Source organism: Amblyomma americanum, chromosome 2, assembly GCF_052857255.1.
Source record: "Amblyomma americanum isolate KBUSLIRL-KWMA chromosome 2, ASM5285725v1, whole genome shotgun sequence".
Classification (NCBI taxonomy): Eukaryota; Metazoa; Arthropoda; class Arachnida; order Ixodida; family Ixodidae; genus Amblyomma; species Amblyomma americanum.
Window position 1 is genome coordinate 126,747,091 of NC_135498.1, and position 19,714 is coordinate 126,766,804.

The 19,714-nt window shown below is 44.6% G+C and overlaps 1 protein-coding gene across 1 annotated transcript; it reads left to right on the top strand.

Annotated features, from left to right (window-relative positions):
• Positions 1-2,200: 2,200 nt before the first annotated feature.
• LOC144119073 (uncharacterized) lies at positions 2,201-18,343 on the top strand. The gene is made up of 8 exons (XM_077651798.1): positions 2,201-2,314; positions 4,358-4,427; positions 4,624-4,712; positions 8,562-8,627; positions 9,182-9,289; positions 9,817-9,870; positions 10,009-10,062; positions 17,994-18,343. Exons 1-8 carry the CDS (start codon positions 2,270-2,272, stop codon positions 18,240-18,242), a joined length of 735 nt encoding a protein of 244 aa, XP_077507924.1. The 5' UTR covers positions 2,201-2,269; the 3' UTR covers positions 18,243-18,343.
• The last annotated feature ends 1,371 nt before the right edge of the window (positions 18,344-19,714 follow it).

Here is a 19,714-nt window from a genome sequence, read left to right on the forward strand (position 1 = left end):
CTTCCTCTCCACTAGCTGCTTCCGTTCTCTCTTCAAGTCTAAGCTAATTCGTGACCTTACCGGTCTGTGGTCGCTACAACGCCCCTTTTCGAGGACGTCCACATCTTGAACGATGCTAGGTTGAGTGCATAGTATGAAGTCGATTTCATTTTTAGTCTTACCATCCGGGCTCTTCCAGGTCCACTTCCTGCTCTCTGGTCTGGGGAAGAAGGTATTCATGATCCGTAAATTATTTCTATCTGCGAACTCTAGTAATATTTCTCCTTTGCTATTTCTAGAGCCTATCCCATATTCGCCTACCACCTGGTCGCCAGCCTGCTTCTTGCCCACATTCGCATTGAAGTCGCCCATTTAGTACAGTGTACTGCGATTTTAATCTGTTTGTTGCCGATTCCACGTCCTCATAGAAGCTTTCAACAGTCTGGCCATCATGACTTAATGTAGGTGCGTAGGCCTGCACCACCTTCAGCTTGTATCTCTTATTGAGCCTAATTACGAGAGCAGCCACCCTTACGTTAATACTACAGAACGCCTATACTTTGCCAGCTAAATCTTAATTAATGAGGAACCCCACACCTTGTTCTCGTCTATCCGCTAATCCTCGATAGCACAGTATGTGCCCGTCCTTTAGTACTGTAAACGCGTCACCTGCTCTGCTAACTTCACTAAGCCCTATGACATCCCATTTATTGCCCGCTAGTTTCTGGAACAGCACTGCTAGGCTAGCCTCACTGGATACGGTTTTAGCGTTAAACGTTGCCAGGTACACATTCCAATAGCCACCTGTACGGAGACAGAGGTTACTTGCACCCTCCGCTGCGTCACAGGTCTTACCTCCGCCTTGGTCAGTTGCTGCGCAGCCGCTGGGGACTGAGGGCGGAGGGTTATTTGGTTTGTTCATAGAATGTTGTGGCCAAGTACTACACCAGGGTGGCCAAATCTTGTTCTGGCGAGGGAGTGTGTTGTCGGTTCTTGTTGCCGAGATCAGGCCGCACCCAACCCGCGGATATGCAATTTCATTGACATATGCAGTTTCCAACCTGGTGGAGAAATGCGCGGCACCGGGACTCGAGTTCCAGTCCTCTTGATGGCGAGGTGGATGCTCTACCTCTGCGCCATCGCTGCAGATTGGTTATATGTTGTCATAATTACACGCACCGCCCATGTGCAATTGCTGCGCTTCATTTCGGCTAAGTTCACATTATTCTTCTGTTCTCTAACACAATTTCTTATCTCCTGTCTCTTGAACGCGCCGCCATTATTTACCTTCCCATACTCGCTGCATCATGCTAAATATTTATTTTTTATTCTTTGCCACAAGGCATCTGTCACATGGGTGTGGAGCGGAAATACCCAACTACCATATCCTTTAGCCGTGTTATTAGCAAGCTGCTGGTCATGACGTAAGGGTATAAAAAGTGAATAGGAGTGGTACTATTATCATATTCATCAATCGAGAAAGCCAAATTAGTATTTAACTTTAAAATAGCTTTGCAACTCAAGTCGCATGCCTGGGAAGTTATGTTTTCAGGTTCCCAGAAAGCATGCATAAAAACGAAAATAAGTAATCTCTCAACAGAAGCAGCCCTAAGCAGTGCATGTAAGCTTACGGCCTGAGAAGACATAGGATTGGCCTCACCGACCTTCTCTGCAATGGCCATCTGGTAAAGGAAACAATGTTTTGTGGAGAGAAAGACCAAACATTATAATCGTATGGAGGTACCTCTAGTTTACAACAAGACCAAGAACGAATAGTCCTCCATGTGGCACCAACCACTGGTAGATCATTTGAATCGGCCTCTCCTGCCTATATCAACGAAAAATACAAATGTGCGGCGTTGCATACCGTACTTACTACTTTGGAAGTGCACTAGTGAAACAGAATGGGTTATTCTGTTCGGTCTCGGTGGCTAATTTCATCACGCGTGAAAGTCTTCAAGGCTGAGAGTAGTATTTTTGTGATTAGAACGAGGTACGTAATAGATTCAGAGCGACTTCTGCTGAACCCTTGTGTCTTACAGATGCTTTATATTTTATATTTCTTGCATTCCATCGGAATCTCTTTAAATTATTGCTTGCTTTTTCACTGGTAATAATTTAATGCTCTTTCTGGGCTGAGAGAACAGTAATAACGAAGGAAAATGAAGAGTGGACAAAGATAAAGAAGAAATGCACAAGCTTAGGCAACAGGAGTAGAAGATGAAACTGAAGAATGAGCCAGCTTCTTGCCATGTTTTAAGAAGAAGAAGCAGCCCATTTCTTGAAGAACATGGTTAGCGACAAGGACCTCAAGAAGATCGCCGTTGTCTATTCTGTACGTAATTTAAAGGTTAATTAGGCAACGCGATGTTCCTCGTGGTTTCTGTGATTAGGAGTTTGCGTAGCAGACGTTTCCTTGGTTTGTATTTGCCACTCTCTGTGTTATATTGTCTCTTTTCTCAGTGGACAAGAGAATACATCAGCTCTCTAAAATGCGTCGAGCAATTCATAAAAAGATACCCTAATCTTAACGACGTTTTGATGATTCAGCACCCATGCTGCTCGCAAGCAACTGAAAAAGTAAAACTGCAAGGGAAGAACATGTGCGGGCCTCGTATTCAAGCCCTCCCGTAATGTTCCATCATGAGAGCAGAATTTTGTTTACGTGCGAACGAAGTTCCACACTTCATTGCAGGCCAATGCGTCGAGTGCACGGATAAAAGCATGGCTAAAATCGAGCACTCGCACCCGGGATTACACCGCTAATGACACTCGGTGCATTGGCAATTTTTCTTCCCAGTATTATTTGTCAATAAATGAAGTCGCCCTCTTGGGGACTACAGATTACGGTAGTGCAGAGCTTTCTCGAGGAATCTTTAAGCTCACCTTCCGCTGCATAAGTTTCTTCGTCAAAAGCAATAAGCGAATGGTTGCTATGCCTAGAAGAGGCCTGTTATTCTCTAATCGCCATGAGCATCCCGTTGTACAGTAAAACATGCCCATGCAAAATCCTACTACTAACATGATAGTCCGATGCGAACATATTAATGCAGCTCTCTGAGCGATAGATGCCTGTCGCTGACTTATATTCTGGTGTGGGAAGTAGAAAGTAATTGTGTCATCCTTGCTTTTCGTATAAAAGTCTTCGCAAACAGTGGGGCACCGATATCATATATAATTAGCGATGACTGATTTTACTACCGTCTATGCGATATTACATATTCTCATGCTTGCCAAGTATCATAAGTTAATTTCTGCTTGAAGGAATGGCAATGCGGCCAATGACTTTATAAAATAGCTATAATGGTTGGCTGCTTGCCAAAAGTTGCTCGGTTTGGCGCCACATGTTGATGATTCTAAGAATTTCTTGCAGTTTATTTTTAAAACACTGAGATGCGGGTGCAGTCTTGCCGTGTACATAATTAAGCAAGCCGTACAGTACGCACGCAACAAAGCTCATTTATTGTGAGCCTAAACAGTTAAATTACCTCTTGAATTTCTCTTTTTTTATCGCGTAAGATTGTATTGCGAAATCGAAGACTGTCAACATAGGAGCGAAATTATAGCGTTTATTTTTTTAATCGCTAGTGTCGTTCGAAATATCGAGCGAAAAGAGGCAGTTTCAAGGCTCGTTGAGTTGGCGTTCCAACTTCGCGCGTTTATAAAATGATACCGCTTGCATTTTTAACGCAGCATATTTAGAGACTGATCTGTAAGAATTTAACCTGGTTTCGGCGAGAACAGCACGTGCCGTGACGCTATTTGAAATATTTTCAACACTGGAAGTCTGCCATAAAACACTTTTAAAGACATTTTTGACGCTCGACACTTCAAACCACAATGCCGGTTCACACAATTTAAACACGTGATTCGCCTTAGATGCCGGCGACCTTAATCTTGTGTCCTAAAACTGAAACTAAAATGTTAATTTGTTCCTTCGAGGTGGAAAAAACAAATGTTATGATGTCTATTATAGACATAGTGGCACTATTGTTGTCCGGTCCACATGCGCAGACCGCACCGACGTATGCTTCATTATTTTAACACAAAAATTTCTAGAGGCTAAGAAACATTACTCTGTATATGTGACGCTCTTCCTCGCAAATAGAAAATAACGCTATCAAGTACAACCACGACTAGGCTAAGCGTGCTTGTTGTATTTTATCGAATCATGTGGCAAATCGCATGCAGCGGCTCGATACTTCGATATATGTTTCTTGCGCGGAAGCAAGGCTTCCCCAAGCATTAATATTTAAAATACAAAAGACTATGTTTAAGAAGTGCATGTTACGGTTTTCGTCTAGGGTAGTCGCCGATGATCCCTACTTTCCTCTGCAGTTCAGACGCATAATTTTTTTGCTCAAATCTTTTGTTTCAGCTCACGCAAGCACTACTATGTTGCTACTATATCATCTTGGGCTACAGGAACAAGTTCGGCGGTATTCGAGGTGAGGGGTGCTTTTCAACAATGTCCAACTTTTCGTGAGCTTAAAAAAGGAAGAGTAAGAAAAGTGGGGCTTTTTTGTAGCTGATGGTTCAAAATTTCTACATTTCAATCCATTACTTAGTTATCACGAATGACGTAAGTAGTAGCCTGAAAAATATACTGATGATTCACTGAAACTCCTTTCCCGCTACTTTCAGAATACATGCTATACTTCGACATTTACTTCGGCACGGAGTGCTTCCTAAACAGCTGTACAGGAGTCATACTATTCAGCGGCATGCAAAAGGTTCGTGGCTTTCACAGCAGTCTGCTATGTTTGCCTGTATTACCAAAATTGTAGCTTTTTCAGACTTACAGTTTGTAACTTTTGAAAGGAAGCGGCACTCTTTTAGTCCCTAAGGCCAGTCCACAAGTAATCGTGACCAGGGTTAATTTAAACACCATCACAGCAGTCTGCTTTCCATCACTCTTCGTTCGCTTCTTTCACACTTATGTGTAAAGAGCTGCATCTGAAAGGGCCAGAAATAGGAAAAAGAGCTAGGACTCTTTTCGCTGGACCTTGCTATTGGTATCAAGGAGTCAAGGGTATTATTTGAAAGTCGGCTCGAGCCTAGGACCGCACTTCTGATCGGAATTCTAATCCTGTCATTGACGGTCGCGTGAACTTCTAGTTTACGTGGAACTCGCACTCTTAAACAGTTTTCCACCTGGATGCAAGCAATTTAAAGTGTGCTTGTAAGATCGGGTTAAGTTTTATTTATAATTTTGCGTACCAGAGCAAAGCTAAAGTGAACAGTTCGCATCAGCATTTCAGCAAAGTATGCGTTGTTCATCCGGTCAAATCAAAGCGCCAGTTTTGTCCCGTACAGAGCCATATTTCAGCGAACACACCTTTGTTATTGCGCCACGCCGATTACTAATTAAAACTGTAAGGTGCCTTTTATTTTTTTTGCATCATAGTTAAGTCATTTATACAAAAGTACAAATCAAATCGTAAAACTCGTTAAAACCTGCATATCAGCGCGCTTAAGACCCCTAGGCTATCGCAATTTGCCCGATGCCTTCCAATTCTGTATCCGGCATACTCCAGATGCAGATGCGGGACGTTAAACTGCACGTACCATTTTCATTTCGTAAAGCATTTCTATGCCAAATATTTTATTGAACCGGCTTAATTTGCAGATATTACTGCACCTAGTTTGGCGTGGACGATGATTTGTTGCAGCTGCCGTGCATTAAATAATTCAAAACAAGACCAAATAAACCTTTGCGATTAATCACTTTGTTTGCTCAGGCCTACTCTGGGTGTATTTTAACAAAGCCGCTTTATACCGTGGATTCTCTATTTCTCTGCAGTCTAAATTCAGCTGGTCCAGGTCATTTTTATAATTATTATAGAACCACAGAAAGGCAAGTTGTGGTTGAAGATAGTTTAAATAACTATTCTGTCATTCGCTTCGCTTGGACATTCACATTTAGCGGAACATATTGCGACGAAGGAGACGAGGCCGGCAGTGGTGCGGGACGGAGCGCTCGCTCTAGGTCAGCGGACATTAAAAATCTCTTGTACATTGTTCATCGCGCCTTATTCTTTGGCTGGCCGCTGCGCAACATTTGGCGGAAGTGCGTGGTATTTTTACTACCCCGGCCCCGGAGCTTCAGAGCTGTGCTGCCCGCATGTTTCCTTTGAAGTGCTCGTGGTTTCGCACCTCCCGGCATTATCCCAGCATGCCAGGTATGACCCAACGCCGCCGATTTTATCTGCCCTGCCTCAAGCCCGACCAGAAGACACGACGACATGACTGCGACCACACTGATCCAAGACCGCCGCCACTGATGTGAGTCTCAATGATCGCCCACACATGTGAACCCAGAAGACACGATGACCAACGACGCCACGTATCCCAGATCAAAACTGCTGACCTGAGACCCCACTGACCACCCCCCCACACAAAAGAACACAGCGCCCCAGCCGTGCCGTTGTGTGCGTCCACGGTCCTAGCCGTAGGCTTCCGGTAACCGGTGGCTTTTCACTCTTCGTGGACCTGGCTTCACCCGGTCGTCATCGGCTAATCTGCTCATATCTTTCATCGTGACGGCAAGCCCTTCATCTACTTCTCTGTTCATCCCTTCTATCGTACCCATTGGCATGTGCTGTCTTTCATCGTCTTGCCATTTTTCTAGTTTGCGATCGGAACCATCGTTCGGTGGCTCCTGGTCTTGTGGCGCACTAGAAGTCGATGAACTGCACAGTGGCGCTGGCGGGAGCGCTTGCGCCAGGGCTCCAGCGCCAATAAAATTATGCCATCACCATCCTTCATGTTCCTTCTTCGTTGGCTTTCCGTCCCGTAACAAACAATAGCGGCAGCTTGAGCTACGCACTCACGTCATCAGGACCAAAATAACAAGCAAGATAAGGTCACAGGGAGGCTACATATGCCAAGTTTTCCTATTGTCGTCTTCTGTGAAACAAGAGTTGTTTTGTATTTTACTTTTGTCAATGCCTGTTATATGCATTTGTCACATTAGGCTATATAACGGCAACAGATCTGAAGACTATATAAGCCACCTGTGCCCATAGTGCTCTATTCTAAACAAAGGATTTCACATGAAATGCAAAAGGTCAATTGTTTTGTTTGTTTGACTTTGTTCAGTGACCATTATATGCAGTTCTAAGGAAATAGTTTGTATGCGACCTTCCAGAGTCACCAGGAATTCCTTTCTGCGTTTATTGAGCAAGTTAAACCTCTGGGGTGCGCCAAATTTGCCGTAGTCTTATGCAGCCCACGACACCAATTTTTCTTACTTAACAATGCACGTCAACGTCAAACTGCAGCATGATTTGAACTAAGTGCGTGAACACTGTCAAATTTGCATATTTCGGAGCGCACTAGAAGCGAACGCACGCGTTGCAGCATACCGCAAGCAGTGAATGAGCCCTTCTTCGGATAAAGGTGCGCTGCGAAATCATTGTCAAGAGAAGCGCGAGGTTTGGTGAGCACAAAAGAACTCTTTGTGATCGTTGCTACGTTCTTTAGGACGCTAAAAGCAGGACACGAGAAGCACATGCCGCGCGTTGCGGCCTACTCTTTCGGCAACTGTCAATTTTTGTACCTTTGAGAGCCCTTTTCTGGTGCACATATTGTTTTGTTATTTACTTCCTGGGTGTTCGAATATGAGATTGATATCTCCGCTTTCTATTCTAATGTTTATTCTCCCTTGTTCTTTGTAGAATAATTTCCCTAGAACACATTAATAAAGAAACACCGGTGACTAATTCAAGCTGACCTGTTTCAACAGATTGCCCCAGTCTAGATGAAAATACGGTGTATTCTTGGAAATGCCAGCTTTCATTCCGTGCGAAAGGCGAACAATGAGACGCAGGAGGCGACATAACCTATCCGTTTCTCAAGTACACTGCTTTATGCAGGCACACTTTTCCTCATGGATGCCAGAGGCTTCGCTACACCGCGACGCACTCCGAAAGGCCAACCACAGAGCCCTTTATGGCGTAGAATTCAGGAATTTGCATCCAAATAACGCAACACCACACATGGACGAGAAAGACTGAACATATATATGTTTTGTTACCAAGCCGACGAAATTACCACTTTATTATCTTGAATCGGGTAGGGGTAAATTTTTTTTTTGGAATTAGCTCAATAAATAGATCAATTTTCGCTGGACTAATAATAACATTAAATGAAATAGCCATAGAAATGATTTTTACAGAGAAATAAGACTGCGTGGATTTGTTCTCACCGTGTCTCTAAAGACCTTTTTGTCACTAGTCACAGTATGCCCTTACCCCAATAATTCCCTCGTAATGACGACCTAATGGGTAGTTTGAAGACATATAAATAAAGCGCCTCATAAAAACAATTTTAAAAGCGGCCCACCTTCGACCAGACCACCTGTAAGGCGACAGCAATCTTATGGCGCGCCTCCGACAGTTGTGATGTGTCGTCTTTTCAGTGGATGTACCAGCTTCTCGATTGCGTCGCGCTGCACCGTTAAATTGTACATTAGGCTGTGCTTTAGGCGCCTGCACGCCAGACTGGTTTCCTGTTCTGATTTGAAAACACTAGTCTGATGCTGGTTACTAATGTCATTTTGGCGTCGCTCTCTCTCCCAGTTTCGAATACCGAAAGAAGAGCTCGCGGAAAATCCTACGTGCCACTGTGTTACCAAGTTTGTGGATGTAAGTTACATTCAAGCGTAGGATTTTAAAATTCCTGTGGCTGCAGTTCGGCAATCGTCTTTGTAAATATAATGACAGCCCTTGCTGCAGAAATTGCTAGCCTAGCGCGGCATGCCGCTTCAAAGATGCCCCGCAATCATCTATGGCGCCACAAGTGCAGCATCTTGTCATTATGGTCGCGCACTGTTTTTCTTATTGAATAAAGCGGCTTATATCTAAGACATTCCATTTAAAAGTATGAAATGAATGCCCAATGAATTCAACGACTACACGCTAACACCAAAGTGAACTCCGCCCTTTTGCGTCGTGTCGCATCCAGTTGATCGAAAAGTGAATACTGTAATCTGCGTTCGCGCTAGTGCACGTGGCCTCACAAGCAGAAGAAGCAAAGGAGTTCAGTAATAACTTATTACTGTTATATATCTCGGGTATATGACACGTAGGAGTCGTCATTGCGTTGAAAAGTTGTGCAATGGTCGTGTTAATGGCCTGTGTTAAGCCGTTTGTTCTGAGCTTTTCACATGTCTCTTTTCTGCCTCTGACTGCATGTGTAGGAGCCTCTGGAGTCACTCCGGCTATTCATCGCTTGGGCGGTAGTGGCTGCCGTCCTGTGCTTCTGCGGCAGTGTGACCCTTGCCTGTGTGCTCAAGTGGGGAGACATCGTGTGTACCTCCTTTCTTCCTTATTCAATCATGAAAGGAAATGATGCACTGCCCAGGCTGATAGCCATATAATGGCTTTAGCGCATAAGCTATGAATGTGTTGCTGGGAGAATACAGTTCTTGCTGTTAGACTCAATGTTTCCAACCCACGCATGTTCCTGAACCAAAGCATGAAATGTCGGTCTTATGCCAACAGCAAAGCGCCTGAGTGTTGTCACTGCAGAATAAAAGCATGCGATCAATGTCGTCGGAGTCTCAGTGCATGCATGTGAGTTCAAGTCTGAAAGTGATCACCTTATTACCGATTGCGCATACTTTAAGACAAAACTAATAGAAATGATGTAGTAAAATGAACACCGGCAGCATGATTTAGTTGCTATATTTCATTCCATTAGAAATGATTACGAAGAAAAATCTAAGAAACATAGATACAAGAAACGCGCTAGAAATGTCACGAAAACTGCATTTATCCTTTATTTTTGGATGTACAAGAGGAAGATAATAAATTGTTATTTCTCATTTTACAGCCCAGCTACAACCTTAAAGACGACAACGTTTTGAGAAAGCATGACAAACTCCGGGTGAGGGCATTTGATGTTGTGCAGTGAGTTTTTGCGACTATGCCTTCCTGTTTTATAAAATCAGGTGTGACAAATTTTGTACAGTCATGTTTACCTCGCCCGTAACGCACTATGCTGTCCACTGTCTTCATTTAACAGGACACATCCATCTTTTCCTATGTCGTTTTCTACTTTATATACGCCGTTTTCAAGGTGAGTAACCTGCATCATTATCTACAAATAATTATGGGCTGGAAAATTTCACCTAAAAGGAGAAGTTTCTCATCGACGTCTTAAATTTTCCCTCGGTGGTTACTGCCGCTGCCCCACATTGTCTTCAAATGTCCAACATCTGAATAAAAAGCAATAAATTAACGCAACCACGGTTCCATTATTATCAGTCAAATATCGCGTACCTGTTTTTTGTGGGATGTCATTATTGAATTCAAGGCGTAACGTCAAACTTTTTCAATAGCTGCGTGCGTCTCCACTAAAGAGCAGCAAAATGCAGAGTGTGCGGTTGCACTAGTAGCGTTGAACAAGCCTTTTTCATATAGAAGCGGCATCACCGTCGCTGTTCTGATGTGTTGCATGGAAAAACTGATGTGTTCACGTGCTGCCTAAAGTCGCGTTACCCTAATAGCCAAGAGTAATGATTAAGAGGCCTAGGAGCAGCTGCTCATGAGAATGTATCGCCTATGGTCATGTTGGGCCGGAGGACTGACAATGAGTGTAGGAACCTGAGAAACACGCAGTAGAGCTACCACGATGTCTTCTTCCCCCAGGGTCAAGCGGAAAATCCTGAAGTTCATTTGCCTTAAAGTGCACTCAGCAGATTAGCGCTGTTATGTTAAGCCTTGAATATTTCGCAAATTTAAGCATGCTAAGCGAGCTCACCTTATATATCGTGAGGCAACAGATGGCTGTGTTTGGAGCTTACATTTCATCACTACAATATAGCCACATGCAGCTTTCCCCCTCTAAAACGCGCTCGACTTTAGGTTTACAGTAATTAATAGCCAGATCAGGCCTGCAGTCTGTGGAGCAGTGTTTATTATTGCTGTAAGCACAGAACAAATAAAGGAGCGCAAGGAGAGGTCCTGGTGAGCGGTGCACAGAAGTGTGACAGATTTGCAGCGGTTGCAGAAATATGGCCATGACTACGTGTGAGGCAAATTACAAGAAACATGCTTGGGGTCACAGAACGAAGCAGTATATGAAGGCTAATTCACGCTCAGCAAGATTCAGCAATTTTGTAAGTGGCGTCATAATAATAAGTATGGTTGCCTGCATATCGCCTCTTGCAGCTTTGGGTGTATTATGTTCCTCTGTAATTGTTGAGCGTCCTGAGTGCGATTATTTACAACAAAGTGAATTGTTGCATACGCTATTTTATGTCATCTATGCTAAAAAAACTAATGTTCTCATGACGAGTAGCGCAGCGGGCCTGTCATTACTGCTGTTTTTATCTCTCGCTTGATGGTCATTATGGCATGGAAAGTTGTAATCAGTAGGGCTAGTCTTCTACAATATATTGATTATCATTAAACTCCAGCATCATTCACCTCACATCGGATCGGAAATATCCGTTCAGACTTCAAAGTTTGTTGAAAGCGGGTAAACTGTTAGTTGACAGTAACCGGGCACTCGGCGTATTTGCTCACTTGATGTTGTGTGCGACTGCTCGACACAAGGTCGCGCGAGCGAATCCCGCCCTCAAAAAGCACATTTCGTTCAATAGGTTCATGAGGGGACGTATTTTGAACATCCGATCAGTCGTCTCCTCGATCAAAAATTAGGGGCAAATTTTTTTTATCTCAATAAACCAATTTCGGCTCATACGCTTAGCTACATATGGCACTCCAACATCATCATCAACGCACCACTAAAGTTTCAGACGTGGGCGGATATTCTAGACAGACTGCAGAAAAATACCGGTGCACCTCTTCAGATCATCTAAATCGCGAGAAAAGCCGTACCCATTTTTTTTGCTTTGTATAGTTGCCAGTCTACTATCATATGAGTGAGTATTTGGTCATCAAGAATGGTGCTGAATATTTGACTCGGAGTATAACCGCTGTAGAGAGATCTTAACATCGCCTTGCGCTCCGCTGCCTCGTTAGTTGAATTCTCCCAGGTATGCTCAGCTTGATCCCTGGTCCAGTTCACGACAGGAACCTTTGCGCGCTTCAACGCGAGGACACACTCGTCATCTTCTTCCTTGCTATAGCAATTAACTTTGACTTTGCCTGCAAAACAAACAGTTTGATGTAAAGTACTTGCACGGCTTCGAAGGCTATGGCAAAATGTGTGTTTCGCTCAAAACAGGACGCAATAGCATCGGTAAGAACCACGCAAAGGACCTGCTTCTGCGCAGGATGAACTGCGCCTCGAAGGTGGATCGCAGAACATTCGGACACACCCGCGCAAACTGATACAAATATTCGCAGTGCACACTGCCTCTCCTCCCTCACTGAATCACCAATTTAAGTGGTGTCCGAGCCCTGTCCTATTCTACCCGCTTCAGCCCCACTACATACTGTCTAGGCTACTACGGATGAAAATAACGAAGAAAAATAGTGCTTTGTTGCTGTCACGATCATTGACGCCGAACATTGAGGATCCTCAAAGTGCCCAAGTAAATGCTACCACACTAAAACACTAAACAGAAAAACAGTTTTTACCAGAAACGTCATTCACTGGCATAGCACGCATACAATCCTCGCCGCCTTCCTCTTCGTCTGTTTCTGCTGATGAGTCTCAAGTAATTATGACCACATCAACATCATCTGCAACATTCTGTGAATTATCTGCTGCAGCCTCGTGTGTTTCGCTGAGCCGACAGAATGGTTTCTTGCCGAAGAAGAAATCCGGATCCATAGTATCAGCTGTTTAGAAGAGCGACTGCCATTGTGCACACACGAGGTACTGGTGTACTGAAGATAGTACAGCAAGGTTTACTCTTATATTACACAAAAAGCGTAAAACATATGCAACTTTCACAGCACTCAGTGCTTACTCTTCTTGAAGCTATATAAAAGATGTTTCATGAAATGTTGATACTCTAACCAGGAGAACAATTTTACGAGGCGCTTACCTGAGAGGTTAGCGGGAATGAAATTGGCCGATAGTTGATCGTAGACATGTACTCCTAGGAGTGCTGCGAACGCGCTCGCTTGATTTAGGAGTGTTGGCTGTCCCTCTGCTGGTGTAGTTGCAAACTACTGAAAAAGAAATACTCATTTTCCAATTAAAAATAAAAGAAATTATAGCCGTACTTGTTAACGTAAAGCGGCCCCAAATGGGTTAAGGAGCGGACCTTCATCCGTATCCTCGGTACTGGAGTGTGAGGGGTCGATGTTCTGCTGTAGTCACGCCATTTTTTCGTTACAAATTGCTGCAGACGTTTACGCATGAACGAATGAATCTTTTGAGCCTCATGATACTATTCTAAAGGCCTGAATCGACTGTAAACATTTTCCATTTTTCATCCAAGTGCCCTCATGTCGCTCATGCTCTTCAACTATACTTGTGAACTCATCAGGCATGGGAGCTTGCTTGGTGCAAAGACTGAGGCTATCTTGCACCAGCAAAACGAAGTCGTCAATATTATTGTCTATGGAAACTTTGTGAGTTATGTTGTGACTGACAGACGAAAAGCTTCCCAAATGGTAAGTTTGGATTTACGTCGGGCACTCTGACATCGTAAGCTAGCATGATTTACCAATACCGGATAGTAATCACACCACGTGTCTCAATGTCTGTGCCCACTCCACATCAGACACCAGATATTCTGTGCACAGAGTCAGATCTATGCAGCTCGGATAAAGAAAACTGCGTAGAAAGGTCGGAGAACCATCGTTCACAAAACATAAGTTACATTTCTGTACGGCGCGCTCATCGACCCTTCCCCGGGTGAAATAGTGGCCACTACCCCAAGCAATATTATGAGTGTAAAAATCACTGCAAATCGGTAAATGAGAGCCCGCTATATTAAAGATATTCAGTACAGCATCAATGCAGCAACGACAAGATGCTTGCAGATACTAATAACAGTTACACAGACCTTACCAAGGACACTTTACTCCGGAACATCAGAATAACTGTACTGGATCAGGTAGCACGGTAGGTCCTTCCACACACACATCACCCTGCTCAAACCAGAGGGACGTGATGATTTGTATGACAAATAGTTCGAGAAACGGTAGTCGTCACCAGCACCGGCTCCAAGTATGCACAACCCAGGAAAATTGTTTTGCTCAAAAAGTCTTGGAAAGTCGGCACTTTTTGCTCTTAAACTGTTTACATTCCACTGAATAAGGGTGACATTTGTAAGCGGTTTTTCATGAAAACTTTGCCCAATGCAGGACCTAGGAAGCTGTGCCAGTAGAGGCTCCACCGAGAGCAAAGCCTTCACCTCCGAGAGGTTGTTTCCTTGCGGCATGGCTGTAACAATAGCTCGAACCACAGTAAACAGCTGCACCACTGAGATTGAAGAGTTGACTCCAGTAACTGGGCCTTGTTCAGGTACCGCTTGCACTGGCCGAGCAGAAGAACGCTCAAATGAGGTGATTGAGAGATCCAAAATAGGATATTGCACATGACTTTCAGAACGCTCCCGAGTAGGCCTCTTTAATGCGGAAGCAAGCCGCACAGCTGAAGAATTGGATTCAGAATTGTGTACTTGATTGCTTGAGTTTTTTTAGCTGACTTGTACAGCGCGGACGCATACGATGCAGGTTTCAAAGCTTGGTGTATGTCAGGCTGCACTGGATTCTGGCGCACTAGATGCACTGCTTCCAGATTTGGAGGAGGTGCGTTTTGGCGAGGCGAACTGCCATGACGTTTTTCGTGACACCAGAGGTTTGAAGCAGCTATGTTTTGGGGACAACCTCAGAAAGAAGCGGTATGAGAACAACCACAGTTCTCCCACTTCTGTAGCAGGAGCGATTTGCACTGGGTGTGCAAATGGCTCTCCGAATAAACCTTGCATCGGAGCTTTGCGCGGCAGTTCTTTGCCATGTAGCCGTATCGCCTGTAGTTGAAGCACCGGAGTGCTGGTCAAAAATACTCTTGCCAGGATAACTAGTGAAGTCTAAGAACACCCTCTCTTGCAATGGGCGGTCTTGCCTGCATGTGAGATTCACTGAATATATGGGATGGGATTCCACCGCTCCATCCTCTTGACGTCGAGTACATAGTCTGTCGGCGTGCCGAGATTATTCCGGCATTCCTCGAAATTCTAGTTGCTCATCCCTCAGCTCCATTTTCCCAGCGTTTCGTGTGTAGGGCTCGGGAATGGAAGGACTGACAACTAATACAGCCACTGCAGATAGCAACAGTAGACGCTTCTCTGATGTTAAGAAATTAATACACACACAGAACCTGTCATCTTTATTTACTCTGAATGACGTAACTTTCTCGTTTTCGGCAGAACCAATTTCTAACGAATCTCTGTTTGTATTCGCTTGCCAATTTTGTGGAGGCAAAACGCTAAGGCGCACGTCTGCTCTGCGGTGTCAGTGCACGTTAAAGATCCCTAGGTAGTCGAAAGCATTCCGGAGCCCTCCACTACGGCACCTCTTTCTTCCTTTCTTCTTTCACTCACTCTTTTATCCCTTCGCTTACGGCGTGGTTCGGGTGTCCAACGATATATGAGGCATACTGCGCCATGTTCGTTCCCCAAAAACCAATTATTATTATCGATATTCACTTGCCAAAAGCTTCGGCCCTCTTCAGTCGGGCGGGACACTACAGGAATCCGCTCCGGTCGCTTTTTATTATAGGAGACAAGCGTAAACCGGGCTTCATCACACTCCGCCTTACTCAGCGTATCGTGTAAGGTGCTCTAATTATAACTGGTGCTTTCCTGAAGGCGAGCGTTTTTGTTCTCCACTTCCTCTAATCCATCCTCTGCGAGAGGATGCGTTGTGATAGATCCCACTCCGTTAACACCAGTAATGGTGGTTCGAGGATGTTATTCAGCACATGACAGCCAGCCGACGCTTTACTGCACATAGTAATGCATTTATCATGCCCGGGATACCTATCGAAACATTATGGTGGGGAGACTGTGTGTTTTAGGGGTTCGTCTCCAACCACCGCGGTGGCTGCAGACGGGCGAAATCAAACACAGCGCACTTCGTACGATGCACTAGACGTACCAAAAACCCACACGAGGACCAGTGGGCTCACGAAATGGCGGTAGACACAAAATGCAAAAAAAAACTTGACGGAGCGCAGCAGAACAGCGATCGAATAGAAGCACCTCTTCCTTTAACATGTTATTATTGAACCGCACGATATGGTATCAGGCGAACATGACACTTGACTAAGAGCGCCTACTTTGTACTTACTGCCATGGTAGTGCAATGCTTCGCAGCACGTCTCCACTATAGTCGGAAAAAATACTTAAAAACACAGCGGCTTTTGCCCGTCGAACGACCCCTTCCAGCCAATGGCGTCGGCCGGTTCTCATGACCCTGCTAGTGTGACAAAGCAGGAGGTGGCAGTTGAAAGGCGATAATCCCTCCCCTTTTTGGTCGTCGATAGACTCCTGTTTACATTGTGGCGCCGCTCCCGGTATTTTCACGTTTGCAGAGTCGTGAGAATTGGCCGACGGCATTGGCCAAAAGGGGGTTCTTTGACAGGGAAAAGCTGTCTTCGTTCTTGAGTTGTATCCGACCTTAAGTAGTAGCCTATCTTTCAGCATATTCCGAGCGCGGGCACTTCTCGTCGTCATATGAACTTTTTGTACGTTGTGTCTTTCAATATTCCTCTGTATTTTCCGCCTTCTTTCTTTGTAAAAAACACCAGCCCCCCATTTCTGCAGGAGATTAGCGAATTCACATGTGCAGTCTTCCCTACACTTTATAGTACAACAAAATTTCGTGTTACTCCTGAAACCTGCTTGGTAGGTACGCCCTTTTAAACGGAGACAATCGTGCCTCGGCAATACCTGCGGCCATTCGATGTATTTGGCACTGCTTCCTTAGAATCATTCATTATCATCATCACTTTTACAGTCAGGCGTGCGACACTTGTAGGAACCAGGGGTCGGCTTCTGTGAGTGGTGCGCATTGACCAGCGGGCTAGTTTTGCTCTTCACATACAAGGGACCGTGAAGCGTCTTGTCTGCCTAAACCTTTCTGGCTACTCTCGTTCCTTGAAGGCTGATAGATATAGGGCTTCACTACAAACGCGATCTTGAACTGCTGGAGCTGCACCGCTTTATTTGTTAACAATACGCAATATACAGTCCTATCTTTGTAACAGCGGTTCTACAAAGCGGCGTGAGATAAGTGGTCTTGAAGTTCGTTTCCTTAGCATCAAGGATTCTCAATATGAGACAGCGCACCGCTTAATGTGTTTCAGATCTGTATGCAATATCTCTCTGAATGCGGACAGTATGTTTGCTGCTCTCTGGAAAAGATAAAAATGTGAACTAATCCGCAGCGTCCAGACATGCACCATTTGCAACGCCGCAATATATCTGCTGAATTCAAATACGAAAATGTCTGCTTGTTCAGTGCGGGTAGAAGGACTTATCGCTCCGGCAGTCTTTGAATGCGGCGTTGACATTATATTCGGAGAGATTTCTCGATTAGAATATTTCGGACACTGAAAGTAATGGCAAGAAACCCAAGTTGAAATACTTGATAACTTGGATAAAAAACTGGCTACTAATTGTAGTGTCATTACCGGAAAACTGACGGAGCAGGTTTAATACTGGAAACACGGCATTAACTTCACGGCAAAGGACTTGCTGGTGTAGTTGCTTGACATTTAGATAAAAAAGGCCACTTAAATGATAGTATTTCGCAAGTAAGGAACATTATTTGTGCCCAGCTCTATAGCTATGTTCCACGCTTCCTGTTATTGATTACGGACGTCACAGTTTATTTGGGGCTTTATTTTTCTGTCATAATAGTGAACCAACTTCTGCGCCGCACATACCTGTGCTTGAAGTCCCAGCCCGTTGAACTTTCAAAAGCTGTTCCCTGCACCGGGCAGTCGCATCACAAATATCGCTTTCCATTTGCTACAATGTAGGTCCTTCCCAACTACAAATGTTCAGTGTATATGCCATGTACACTGCCACACGTCCAAACAGTAAGCATGTGGTGAATACTGACACTGTGCAGGCGCTGGTGCTGATCGTGCTGTGCAAGTTCTACTGCCACCATCTACGCAAGGTGAAGAACGGCCAGCCGCTGTACACGCCCTACGACCACGGAGCCCACCGCGACCACCACCGCGTGTTCGCACCCGCGCCGCGTCCCGAGCGGAGTGCCGTCATCGGCAGCCGCTTCCCGGCGGCTAGCGTCAGCGCCGACACCTCGGTGGCCACAGTGAAGCGAGCCGCTAGCAGCCTAGTTCCGCGTGCTCAATGACCGAGACGCTACTCGTCTGGCCTTCAGGACAGCGTTTATCTGATTTCGTGTGTGCACTGCTTTCACTAAGCAGCTACTACTAAGAATTTTTTTAGATGATATAAAAATCACGCATCACTTCATTTACGTGCTTGTGTCACACAGCACTGCTTAAAGCTCTCGCTAAACTCGCATAAAATTTGTCGGCTATGGCGGCATGCGAGCACGCTCAAGGAAAAATGCGCAAGTTTGTTTTTTTTACTTCAAGTTATTTACAAGCACTGACTTTGACCGAACACGCAGTAACTAATTGTGCAAAAACTCTTTTCTTCTTGTTTTCGTACCTTTCGTAAGGCTTAAATTGCTATGCTAACTTTTTACCGAACATTAAGCCTGGCTAGCGCGTCTCAGCACAGATGCTGCTACCTTGTTACTAAGGAACGATAACAATTTTTTTGCATTAACGAAAGGCTTGTGAGATGAACAAAGTTCGGCGTATAACTTTTATTGGATGTCGGTAATCCGCTAAGTGAATGAAGACTGAACGAAACCAATCGTAATACAAACTATGTTGCATCTTTCCAACTACTTCTCACAATCTAATCTCTGACGGTGAATAGAACAAGGACATTAAAATAATGATCACTACAATGTTGCCATGCGGCGCGGTGTGCTCTCCATCAATAACGTTTTGCAATCATATCTCTCCGGAATGCCTTGTTCTACTTTATACGTGTTTGCAGAGGTGAAGAACGCTGACAAGTTGATCTGTTCTTGACTCTTCTAGTACTTGTGTTCCTCGATTGCCTGCTTCAAAAGCATTGGCGTCAGAGGCACAGCATGATACCATTGCTCGAGAATGATCCGCGATGGAATTCACTGTTTGGCGTTTATCACAGCGTTTAGAGTCATGCTCTGCCAATTCCTCTCCAAGCTGCTGCCAATAAAACACCAAAATTCACGGAAAGTTGCATTCTAACCCATGAGTGAAAGATTGCGTGCATAAAAACTGGCGAAAAACAAGGTCTGTCGCGTTCGCCTAGGTTTACAATTATTTTATCTTATGTACCACTTCGCGAACTCTCAGGGCAGTGCATTGTACTTTGATTTGCTTTTGCGTTTCGCTGCAGAGCAGTGTTGGACTCTTCTCTTACTCCGGGACCAGTTCAGAAGCTTCAGATTAGTGTTTTGCTTAGAGGGAACATTAAAAGAACAACTGTAGCTAAAATATGAATAATTTGCATGAATAACGTGACGGGTAACACCGTCTGAGGTTTCTTGATGCGCGCTGCTGAAATTCTTACGTTTTAGCCCCACAGCAAATGTATCAGCAAAGTAGTAGCTGCCAGCATGTCTAGACACTTGCACTTCTAGACACCATGTCTAGACACCAGACACTTGCATTTCATGCTTTACACACAGTGTACTCTTTCTTCTGATTTGTTGCAAGCATGCGCTGCGTTTCGAGTCCCAAAACCTCTTTCTCTAATTTT